General features: G+C 43.2%; 1 protein-coding gene across 1 annotated transcript in view; it reads right to left on the minus strand.

Annotated features, from left to right (window-relative positions):
• Positions 1-13,362, minus strand: part of ano2b (anoctamin 2b) — a 115,272-nt gene that overhangs the window by 85,851 nt on the left and 16,059 nt on the right. The window contains 9 exon segments of the mRNA XM_080420624.1: positions 911-994; positions 1,565-1,647; positions 4,078-4,238; positions 5,332-5,466; positions 6,873-6,937; positions 8,261-8,308; positions 9,058-9,113; positions 12,967-13,018; positions 13,142-13,196. Of these exon segments, the coding sequence (XP_080276750.1) occupies positions 911-994; positions 1,565-1,647; positions 4,078-4,238; positions 5,332-5,466; positions 6,873-6,937; positions 8,261-8,308; positions 9,058-9,113; positions 12,967-13,018; positions 13,142-13,196 (739 nt within the window).

Below are 13,362 nucleotides of genomic sequence, written 5' to 3' on the forward strand. Positions count from 1 at the left end.
CTTTCTCCCTGACACACCTTTTATGCTCCCATTTTCTTAGTCTGGGCCATGAGGCCATGACAACAACTACAGATCCCATAGCCTGCCGGGACCACGACTGCTACTACAGATACCATCTGTAGTATGTAATGTAATCCGTAATCCTGGACAGTGGACACTACCTTCCCTCTGCCAGCCTAGGGAGGCCAGGGCCGAGCTCATGCCTCCTTCAATGCATGAGAGCCAACTGACCTTCTTGACACCTGACAGGGGATAGTTTCCCTGGTTGGACGTAGCGCATGGAAGGAACACGTTATTCCAACCAGTTCCTTTCCCCTCCATCAGGAGGCTGGCCAGGGGGGAGGCAGTATAGTGACCAGGATTACTGCATGTTTTTGTGAGGGTACCTACCCGCAGGGAACAACGGGGAGAACATGCAAACTCCACACAGAGAGGCCCTTTCGCCAACCCCACCTAGGGTATGGGCACTGATGACGTGGAGGAGAGAACACGCCCCCAGCGCCCACAGCTTCCTCACTTTCTACATATGCCAATGGCCATGTGCAATTTTGGACTGGTCAACCCACTGAGGAGAAATAAGGATGAGGACGAACTCATAGTTTTGTTCATTTAATAGTAGGATAGGATGTCAACATCCAAAACTAGTAAATAATGTCTGTTTTATAGTTGGTTGTGAACTGTGTTGCACGCTATATATTGGGTGTGTAACATCGGTGCGTGCCTACAATAAGTATAAATCAGGCTAAAAACTCACAAGCAGTGGGCAGGTCTTCTGCCTGATCCCTGGACTGTGACTGATAGGTGATGGATTGGTAAATGAATGTGTATTGAAAGCGGAGCCTGAAGCATCCAGGAATACACTTCCTGATCAACTCTGTACGTATGAACCTGTGTCACTCCTGATCCCCACCTCATTCTTTTTCTTCTTTTTGCTTTTTTTCCTCTTCTGTGTCTTCTGAAGGAGGATGGTTTCATATCTTGGCCTGGGGTGCTCCTGAAAGAGAGAGAGAGAGAGAGAGAGAGAGAGAGAGAGAGAGAGAGAGAGAGAGAGTTTTAAATACACTTTATTACAAAATCATTACTGAGCTGTTTGTTTAAAAGTATTGACTTGAGTATTGAAACCTATATCGGGAGAGAAAGAGAAAAAATAAGAGTGTGTGCGTGCGTGCGTGCGTGCGTGCGTGCGTGCGTGCGTGCGTGCGTGCGTGCGTGTGCATGTCTAACTGGAGTCCCCATTTTTACTGCAGTTTCATATGGTTAGGGTGAGGGGATATGGAATGTCCCCAAAAGTTTGTGTACTGTACATGTGTGTAATCTGTGTGTGTGCGTGCGTGCCTGCATGCTTGCGCGTGTTCATGGTTGAAGTGTTCACAGCTTGTCTAGTAGCATCGTCCCTGCCAAAGTCCTCAGTCTAATCATTAAGACTTAATGCTGACCGCCCCTCTCACCTCACTCTTACAGTTCACTGTGCGTGCGTGCGTGCGTGCGTGCGTGCGTGCGTGCGTGCGTGCGTGCGTGCGTGCGTGCGTGCGTGCGTGCGTGCGTGCGTGCGTAGACTGCGTACCTCATCATCCTCAATGCCCGTCAGATCCCAGCTGTGGCTCAGACTGATCTGTCGACGCTTCCAGTGCTCCAAGAACATGGCCGCTAACCACACACACACACACACACACACACACACACACACACACACACACACACACACACACACACACACACACACACACACACACACACAATTTTAAGTTTCCCCCATGGTCATGTGCTCAGAAGAGTGCCAGCGGGTATGCTAAACATGCACACCCTCTCTCAACACCAACCTGTTTTATATTCATGTATTCACACACACTGCAAAACTCTGAGTGGAAATGTTAAATTACCAAAATGACCACTAGATCCTTACGGGTCCATTTGTCCACTCTCAGAGTTAAAAGACCACTGATGGTTTAGCAGTGCACCTGGGGAGCTGCCCAGTACAACTGCAGTCTACTACTGTTTCACTGGAGCACATTGTTTCACCAGGTCTACGATGGCATGACAACAATGCTCTCTCACACACACACACACACACACACACACACACACACACACACACACACACACACACACACACACACACACACACACACACACACACACACACACACACACACACACACAAATGTACAGCACACATGCATGCACGTACACGTCCTGCTAGGTTCAACAAAACATCAATAACATTGTATATGCAGAGTTTGCATACACGTGTGTGTGTGTGTGTGTGTGTGGGGGTGTGTGTGTGTGTGTGTGTGTGTGTGTGTGCGTACTGTACGTGCGTGCGTGTGGGGCATAGAGGGGGCCCTCTCTATGTATTATTACTCTCAGTGGGACCTCCACTGGAGTTGAAGGGGGTCATTAGATATTTATAACCAAGTGCACACTCAGCCCACCTGTGTATGCATGCACGCGCGCACGCACGCACAAACGAACACACACAAAAACACACACACACACACACACGCACGCACGCACGCACGTACGCACGCACACACGGCACACGCACACGCACGCACACACACACACACACACACACACACACACACACACACACACACACAGTCAAGCCCCCTTCTAAAATGTTAAGCAGTGTGTCGTCTCTCCACCGTCCATCTCTTTTGCAACAGTTTCAGTACTTTTTATCTGGATGTGATTTTGTTTTGTTTTCTTTACTACACGAGCATTCTGTCAAACTGTATGTAATACTATAAGATGTAATACTATAAGACCACAATGCATTCTGACATACTGTATGTAATAATATAAGACTACAATGCATTCTGTCATACTGTATGTAATAATATAAGACTACAATGCATTCTGTCATACTGTATGTAATAATATAAGACCACAATGCATTCTGTCATACTGTATGTAATAATATAAGACCACAATGCATTCTGTCATGTAATAATATAAGACCACAATGCATTCTGTCATACTGTATGTAATAATATAAGACCACAATGCATTCTGTCATACTGTATGTAATAATATAAGACCACAATGCATTCTGTCATGTAATAATATAAGACCAGTGACCACAATGCATTCTGTCATACTGTATGTAATAATATAAGTCCACAATGCATTCAGTCATGTAATAATATAAGACCACAATGCATTCTGTCCTACTGTTGGCACTGTTAGCGCAGCAGCAATGAATGGACAGACAGAGAGAGAGACACACAGAGAATTTGGTCCCTAAATAATTCGAGTCTTTGGAACTGGTTTGGATATTCCAAAATCAACACGGTGCAAACCAAGTTTATTTGCAAAGTTTGCGACGACAATGTTCGAACGTCACTCGACGTTCGCCTCGACTTCACTCGACGCAGCCTAAACGGCATGCTAGAAAACATGTAAGCGCTGGAAACTGCTGTGTTTGTATGGTAAAACCGTTGAAAGTGAGGGTTTCATGAGACTGATGAAAACAGATGATCAGCAGTATATAGTATACAGTAGAAAATGGGGAGATGGGGAGTGACACGCAGCAAAGGTCGTCGGGATCGGGATTCGAACCTGTGACACGCCCGGACTGCTATGTATGTAAGCTACGGTATGTATTTATGTATGTACATGTATGTATGTATCTAATATAGATATCTATCTATAGGTATGTATGTATGTGTATGTATGTACAGTATGTATGTGTCTGTCATCTGTCTGTAAGATATGCAGCATCATCATATCTTATAAATAATTGTCATAAAATAGTAATAATCTTAAAAATCAACATTAAAAAGGAATCGTGATAAGATCGTGGATGATTTTTGCCATATCGCTCACCCCTAAGATAGACCATGTGTGCTTGGCAAATACGTGTGAGGCATTGCCAATGATATTCACAAACTAACACACACAGTCACACACACACACACACACACACACACACACACACACACACACACACACACACACACACACACACACACACACACACTCCCCACACACATACGCACACACACACACACACACACACACACACACACACACACACACACACACTCACACACACACACACACACTTGTCCTTACCCCACAGGGACATGAAGATGGCAAAGAAGACAGTAGCGGGGTTGTCGAAGAGGTGTGATGCCCGTGCCGTGCCACATGCTGTGCTGAGGTGCCAGAAATCACACGCTCCATCACACAGAGGACACATGGTGAAGTTCTGATGGTCGTCACACATCTCCAGGCTGTACACACACACACACACACACGTACGCACGCACGAACGCACGCACGCACGCACGCACGCGCACGCACGCACGCACGCACGCACGCACGCACACGCACACACACACAAACACAAACACACACACACACACACACACACACACACACACACACACACACACACACACACAGATGTATACACAAAGCACTGCCAGTCCTGCCTTCTGTGTCCCTCCCACACAACCCAGCATAAAGCCAGGTACAACCGGAAGGTCACAACGAGGTCCTGATTCTAGAAGTAGGCTGTGTTTTTGATTTATACATGGGCCAGGCTTTACAAGATAAACATTCAAAGTACCAACCATTAATTAGAATCATAACAAACTTTGGGTACAGATGTAGACTCTGCATACTCCCATTTGGAAGCCTGGGCCATGTTATATTAAACTGACCAGTTTAATATAAGTGGCCTGAAAATGACAAATGCTGGCATGACAAAGAGCAAATCCAAACAACTTGCAAAATATTGCTCTGTTTCAGCTGTTATGGGCAGTTTGTCTGTGTGCTATATGTTTTCTATATGTTTGTCTTTCTGTTTACGTTTTTTATCATTATTATTGTTGTTATTATCTATACTGCTGCATTGTCTGAAGGAAGCCAAACAAAAATAAGTTTTACTCTTATGTACCTGTAAACAAGATGTAACAATAAAGTACAACCTTGAACCTTGAACCTTGAACCTATATACCCATATACCCAGGTGCCCATGAACTGTCCCGTTACATTTTGTTTCCCTGAAAATGTATATTCATTTGTGGATTCAAATAAAGAATTAAAATGAGTGTTTGTTTGTTTGTGTGTGTGAGAGAGAGAGAGAGAGAGAGAGAGAGAGAGAGAGAGAGAGAGAGAGAGAGAGAGAGAGAGTGTGTGTGTGTGTGTGTGTGTGTGTGTGTGTGTGTGTGTGTGTGTGTGTGTGTGTGTGTGTGTGTGTGTGTGTGTGTGTGTGTGTGTGTGTGTCTGTGTGTGTGTGTGTGTGTGTGTGTGTGTGTGTGTGTGTGTGTGTGTGTGTGTGTGTGTGTGTATGTGTGTGTGTGTGCGCGTGCATGCATGCACCTTGGTACATTGGTATCCACTGTGGCCACTCCATAGCCGAAGACAATGATTCCCACTATAGAAGCTGGTACCAGCAGCTGAGTGTAAACCCCGAGCCAGGCAAAGTACAGGCCTATCTTCTCCCCAAAGTACTTCCTGGAAAGATCAGAGGTCAGGGATTAGGAAGAAGATGTGACACAAGTTTAGTGTACAGGGTAACACAGTGAACAGATGGTGGCAACTCATGCTGTGTGCTAAAGGCCATAGTATACTCAGTACAACTCACGCTGTGTGCTAAAGGCCATAGTATACTCAGTACAACTCATGCTGTGTGCTAAAGGCCATAGTATACTCAGTACAACTCACGCTGTGTGCTAAAGGCCATAGTATACTCAGTATACAGTGAGTGATAGTGCTGCACTAGAACTATCACTTATACACTTAAATGTTTGTCTCATGATGTCTCTTGTATGCGAGACTGTGATATTCTTACTAATTTCAATTAATTTATATTAGCATGCACCTTACTTATATTTTATATTGTTGTCCTGTTATCTGACTTCTTCCTCTGTTCTCTTCCTCTATTTGTATGATTATATGTTGTAACTGCAAATCATTGGGGGCTAGTACAGAAAATACCCACTCTTTTACACCTGTGAACTTGAGAAAAGTTGAGAGGAAGACATTTTTAAGCAAAACGTCACAATGAGAACAAGTAAAGGTTGGTGGTTGTTCTGTGTTCTCACTCCAAGAATAACTTTGTCTTGTCCCTCTTGTTCTCCAACCTCCCCTCTCAGCAATTGGTCAATATAATATAACTCATTAGAGTTCTATTAGAATCTAACAGTAGTAAGTTGGTTATGCAATACTCATTGTACCCGTTGTACCCAGTGCGGTACCCATTACCACATCATCAGTACTATGATGAAGGTTCTCCATATACAGGTATAAGAGCGACAAAGACAGACCTGCCCGATGCTATTTTCACAGAATGTTTGCCAAAAGTTTCCCCTTTTCACCAAACTAGGCGTTCCATCTAGAGTTTGGGCAGCTACGCGGTCCTCACACCTACCTGTAAGTCGCACCGCCGACCAGACCAATATGTCTGGGGGCTTTGTCGGAACTGGGCTCTGGACAACCGGATCTCTATATATGGATATATATGGGCATATCGGGTTTGTTTATGGTTATGTCTGAGTCATAGTGACATACCTATATATGGGCGTATTGGGTTTGTTTATGGTTATATCTGAGTCAGAGTGACGTGGCCGTGGTCCGCCGGCGGCCCACTAGCCAATTTTAATTTAGGATGTTCACCTATTATGAATAGGGATGCTAGGGTTCATGTGGTTAACCCATTTAGATCTGAGGCCGATTCTAGAAACGCCTTCTAAATCCAAACAAATTACAACAAATGTATGTTGCCGTATACTGTAAATAGCAACAAGAAGCCCAAAAGGGGTTCCCGTCCTGAAAGGTATAGTTACAAATAGGGGTTCCCGCCCCAAAATGGGTTAAGCTCCTCCTGGTCCAGTGTGTGTGCTGTGGTGAAAGAACTGTACCTGATGAGATCAACAGGCTGGTATTTGTAAAAGGCTCCATATCTGGCCCACTCTTCATGCAGGAGCTGACAGAGGAGAGAGAGACATAAGATGTCACACGGTCAATGTGTTACATCACACTGGATGGAATTGGAGACAAGGAAAAAGCTGGATACACAATTGGGCCCGATTCACTAAGCAGTTTATGCCCATATTTTGAACGTACCGGAATTTACGAAAATGTGCAGGTGTCTGATTCATAGAAAAAGAAATCTGTGAATTTGGACGCAGGCCCGCTCTTTCTCACGTCTGCTCAGAGGCATGACTAATGGCTTATACAAACCTCAAATAATATATGTATGTGCCCAATTATTAGGCGTCTTTGCCGTTCTATATTCTATACTTCACTTCGATACAGAATCATTTTTTTACCTCGGCAAAGGTGAGTGAGCAATTGCTCAGTATAACGGGCTTATATAAATATCCACTCCAAGTTTTATTAGCCTTTGGTCGTGAGGTTTAACTTTGTAAACTAACTGCTTATTCTCACAATCTCATTACATGTGAGAGTTGGCTACTACTTTACTAATGTTCGCTTGCGCTGATCTAAAAGTTGTCATGCGGAGTAAGCTTGTAAATTTGTCCCTTTTGAGGAGTGGTGATGTCATAGGACTTTTCCGGTTACTTTTTTTGGTCTTAAATGGGGCGTCTAGCATTGCAAATGATTCTCCATGTGAAGGCGCCTCTGACTGTCAGACAAAAAAGAGGAGCAGCTGCGATACACACATATCAGCGATCTACACATATGTTTGTGAATCGCACCTCAGTTTGTGCTTAGAGAAAATACACCCTCCTTTAGTCACTTTATTTACACGTTATTAACGACCAGCTTAGTGAATCGGATGAATGAATTGCAATGAACTGAACTGAATTGAACTATTTCTATATTTGCTCAGTATTATTTTAGTAAAAAAAAGAATTGTAGGAACACAATACAAAATAGTTTTTTTTTAACTTTCATTGGATTAAAGGGGAAATCATTGAGTTTCCCATTGTGTCTCCCCACTATGTGTTACAATCTGGCACCAATCAGGAACTAAACTGAACTGATTTAAACCAAACTGCATTGAACTGAACTGAGATGAACTGCATTCAACTGCAGGGGATGGAGAACTCAGAAGAAAAGAGAAAAGTTCAGTAAAACGCCTATTTCCTGAAAAGTTATTGTTATGGACATACAAGGTTTCCACCCGACAGTGAGGAAAAGACACATGAAGGAGATGTCAGCTTTCCTTTAGTGTTGATGGGTGGAGAAGAGGTAGGTAGAACGGTGAAAACAAGAGGCCCAAGAGAGGAAGGTGGAGAAAAGGAGTGTGAGAGATTGAGTGTCAAGGGGAAGGGTGAGCTACCTGTCTGTCATTCCTCTCTTCAGCGTTACCCGTGACCTTGTAGTCACCCTATAGAGAGAGAGAAAGGGTCAAAGACATGGGTTACATTACACACACACACACACACACACACACACACACACACACACACACACACACACACACACACACACACACACACACACACACCCACACACATGCGCGCGCACCTACCCACACTATTCACGAATAGTGATTTTTAGCATTCGAATTATTCGACCTATAAGTATTCGAATATTCGATTAATCGATTTGATTATAAAAAATAAAAATAAAAAAGGATTGCGAGTTGATGTCACACCAGAGCTCACAGCTGCGTGTCTGCTGTAGAAAAGCCACTGGGGAAAAGAATCTTAATTTTTTATTTATTTTTTATAGAATAATCGACTTTGATTACAGTGGTCGAATAGTGGTTTTGATAGTCGAATATTCGAATATTCGATTATTCTGTTAATGCCCTAACCCACACCAACATTTGTTGTTCTATGACTGTGACTTTGATTGTAGAACTTTAATCTTGACCTTTGAGACCCAAAGTTTAATCCCCTCTTCTGGGCAGCCAGACGTTCCATGAAAATCTGCCCAGCTACTGTCGATTCTGACCTTGATTGTCAACTTGACCCAAATTGTAACCATCGTCCACGCATTCCGTTTACCAGTTATTTTGTTCAAAGTCGCACAGAACCACAACTACACACACTGACAGAGTAGTGACAACACCCTGTTACACATTGCTGACAACAGGGTAGACACTCTGTCACTCTGCTTTGACATACTCACATCATGAACTGGGAAGGCGGAGTCATACACGCCTTTAGCCATCAATGTGGTGATGCCTGGAAGAAAGAGGGAGAGAGAGAGAAGAGTTGTGATGTCAAATGCAATAACTGTGACAGGGACAAATGCTCCAAAAACATCTAAAAGGGGACTATTTTTTATACTATATGGCATTACGGAGTAACGTGCCAAAAATAGCCAATTTACAAGCTCACAATGCATTGTGATGCGACACATTGTGAGCTTATTGGCTGAGCATATGAACAATGTGAGATATGCAAGTCTCAGGAAGTTTGAGGTGGGAAAATCAGGTGGTCAATCGAACTGATTCTAGATCAGGCATTATTTTTACGAGGACATGATGTGCAATGACGGGGCTCTCCACCCCAACCCAGTGCCATGGTTGCGATGTCAAATAGATGGGGACTGGGTGCTATTTCTAGCGTTTGTGATGATTGTACTGGGAATGACCTCCCAGTGTTATCATGGACACTGACACATTAGACTACTGTGGACCTGGAATAAAGCTTTAATCAAAGTAATTAATCAATTAATTACCAGAAACCTCAAAGGGGACAGGGCACATTCATGCATGAATGCACATGTACTACAAGCTACAAAGAACTTCAACTCCCAGAAGGGCCTGCTTCAATCTCAGTGTGACCCAGGAAGTATGACCCACTTGTAGAGAGAGAGAGAGAGAGAGAGAGAGAGAGAGAGAGAGAGAGAGAGAGAGAGAGAGAGAGAGAGAGAGAGAGAGAGAGAGAGAGAGAGAGAGAGCATAGGTAGAAACAAGATAAGTCCAAAGAAACAGAGAGGAGTGGATAATCTAAAAAGTGAGGAAGAGGTCTAATAGAGGTTAAAGATCCAAATGTCTCCTTCCTCTCTCCTTCCTCTCTACCAGTAGCTGCAGGCTGGTGCCTTCTGTTGTGTGGCTGCAGCCAAGCACATATGGTAGAAACTAGACATGGAATTAAAGCCAGTCTGCTCTCCCTTTTAATAAAGTCACACATCCAGAAGAAACAACAACCCCCCCCTACACACACACACACACACACACACACACACACACACACACACACACACACACACACACACACACACACACACACACACTCACACACACACACACACACACACACACACACACACACACACACACACACACACACACACACACACACACACACACACAGTTCTAAACATCATGTATATACCTGCTATCACATACTGTACACTATCTGTATATACTAATTCTACCTCTGTCCTCTCTCAAAATACTACAAAACAATGGAGTTTTTAAAATTAAAAGAATATGTATATTCACCAACTTCTTTATACCTGTAAACCTGTGATGTGATAAATAAACCATTGTCAGACCATTGTCGCTGATGTATGCATCCAAACGATTAGGTTGCATCCCGTCTGCTTTCATTCACCATTGCACCCTACATATGCCTGAGTTGTGGGGCCTTCATTGGCCTTGCACAGACTCTTTCATTGGAATATTTATTGTATGGTTAAGTCCATCCTTGTTCTGCATGCTTCCCTCTTACCTGTGTGGGTAGCCTATATCCAGGTTTCAATAGCTGGCATAATTTTTTTTTATGTTATTATTTATTTTATGTATTAACTTTATTTAATTTATTTTATTATTATTTTAATTTAATTTATTATTTATGTTTTATAAAAAATGTACGTTAACCACATTAACCATCTATCTATAAATTAACAGAGTGAGTGAGTGAGTGAGTGAGTGAGTGAGTGAGTGAGTGAGTGAGTGCGTGAGTGAGTGACTGTATTTGTGTCTTTCCTACACTTATCTTGAGAACCATCCGTCTCTTTTTGCCAATATATGGAGATCCTTGATGTGATCCCTCAATAAGACATCATACCGATGTCATAGACTGGCTTAATGCCCTACTGTAAGTGCTTTTATGTTGTAGAGTACTGTAATTGCAGCTATCTTGGCCAGGCTCCCACAACAAAGAGATCTTCTAATCTCAGTTGGACTGACAATTAAGATGTAATGAATAATGATAGTTAAAAGTCAGCCAGAATTACTCCCCAAGAACTCCTGCCTTTATCACTCCTTTTCTGTCTTTCAAAAACCACTGAACGAGTTGATTCAAACCAGCTCTCCCCATCTCTCACAGAATAACCTTTTGAATACCAACAAGTCAGGATTCAAACATGCCCATTCTAGTGAAACAGAACTCCTCTGAGTAACAGGCACTCCACGCTGCCCGGGCTGCCTTCCACTCATTAGTCATAATCCCCTTGACCTCTGCATTTGATATAGTCAAACTTCCAAGAACCTGGAAGTGTAGGATAGTCAGCTGTCCTTCAAGGCACACATTACAGCGATACCTTGGTCCTGTAGGATTACACTTGACATCATCCACAGAATCTTTCCTCACCAAGGAGTCTGCCCTCACCTCCAGGCGTGACTATTGCAACTCCCTCCTTGCTGGTTTGCCTACATGCCCTCTCAAACCCCTACAACTGATCCAGAATGCCGTGGCATGCCTGGTCTTCTAAGTTCTACCTCCAAAACATGTTCATGTATCCCCAGCTGTCCCATCCCTATGATACCACTCCAAGTGACCTAGATTCTTCTCCCTCCTGGCTCCGAAGCTGTGGAATAACCCCCCCCCCCCCCACCACCACAGGGTGGTCCCTGTCCAGACTCCACCTCAACCCCTAGCATTCCTCATTCCTTGTATCACTACTTGTTGCCTATTTAAATAGATGCGAGTTAAAGTATGTTATCCAGATCCAGACCCAGATCTCATCTTACCTCCGCCCACTTCAGTAGCCTGGGATGGCTAAGAATGGAGGAGAGAGTATCTCTTCTTTGTTTCATGGTTGTCTGTTGCGTGCTGTCCCCTGAAAGTCGACGAATCAACTAGTCAGTCGAGACCCCCTCGGCCGACGCAAATTATTTGATTTGAGCCGTCAGTGTTTTTCTTTTTTGTCAATTATTTTTATAGCGTCAGTTACTAGTGTAGGTGCGGAGCGCTGGTGTGTCATCTAATTCTAATTTAGTCCATCTACTTCCTGTAAGTAGACTTAAAAATAAAACCAGTTGACTAATAATATTATGGCTGGCTCTTATTCTGAAATCCGCCGTTTTGAGAGGAAACACTTCTTCTGTTGCTGCTAAGCTACTATGACGCTGTTCAGGTGTAAATAAGAACTCACGTGGATTACATGCAAGATTTTGGCTAAAGTTCATATTTATGATATGAAAACCATGCTCCTGTGACTTAAACAATGTACACCGTTTGGAAGTGTGTTAAACTCTTTGAACCTCCGCAGAATTAGGTGAGTGGTTAATTAGCTAAAGTAGCTGCGTAAAGAGACAGCTGTAGCTCTGATAAAAAGTTGACTTTGCAATTATCAGGTACACAACATTTCGGTCTTTTCTCTTTACTGTAATTTATTTTATCTTGCACCAGCCACTACTGGATCTGCAACATAGCTCTTTGATACGGTAGCGTTGTGCTCCGAACTGTATGTAGTCCTACACAAGATTGTTGTCAATTAAAATAAGCAGTCTGCCTTCATGTAGTTAACGGAGTCATTACTTTTAAATGTTAAAAACATATTCATATGGCGCTGTTGCACTTCACTATGTAATGTGCTCTAAATCAGCACTGAAAGTTTCTGAAACACTTGCAATTGTAGCCTCCAATAAGTTCACAAGACCTATTTTACGGGGGAACATTAAAAACTAATCATTGATTCGTCGACGAGTCACATTAATGTCCAGACTCTGAGTCGACTAGATAAATACCGAGTCGGGCACAGCCCTAGTTGTCCTATGTCTCTCACACACACGCACACACACACACAAAATCACAAGCACAAACACACATATAAACACCAATGTTTATATGGTAGACTGACCCATGGATTGGCAGGTTCGTACACACACTGTACGTCTCAGGATCTCATAGACCTAGGAGAGTCAATCAATAGTCAAACAGAGAATACAATGCAAAGGAACCAGGCATATCTGACATAAGAGAAAGTGGTTCCAAGTGAAGACAAATTGATTACATTTAAATGATATAACACTTACTATGCGACCCCGTGTGGCATTGTCAAAGAACGTGTCTTTAGATTTGATGTTGTACCTGAGAAAAACACAAAATCCAGAGTGAGTGAGTATGTAAGCAAGCGTGTGTGTGTGTGTATGTGTGTGTGTGTGTGTGTGTGTGTGTGTGTGTGTGTGTGTGTGTGTGTGTGTGTGTGTGTGTGTGTGTGTGTGTGTGTGTGTGTGCGTGCGTGCGTGCGTGCGTG

The sequence above is a fragment of the Gymnoscopelus braueri genome (genome assembly GCF_963280865.1).
Source record: "Gymnoscopelus braueri genome assembly, chromosome: 23".
NCBI lineage: Eukaryota > Metazoa > Chordata > Actinopteri > Myctophiformes > Myctophidae > Gymnoscopelus > Gymnoscopelus braueri.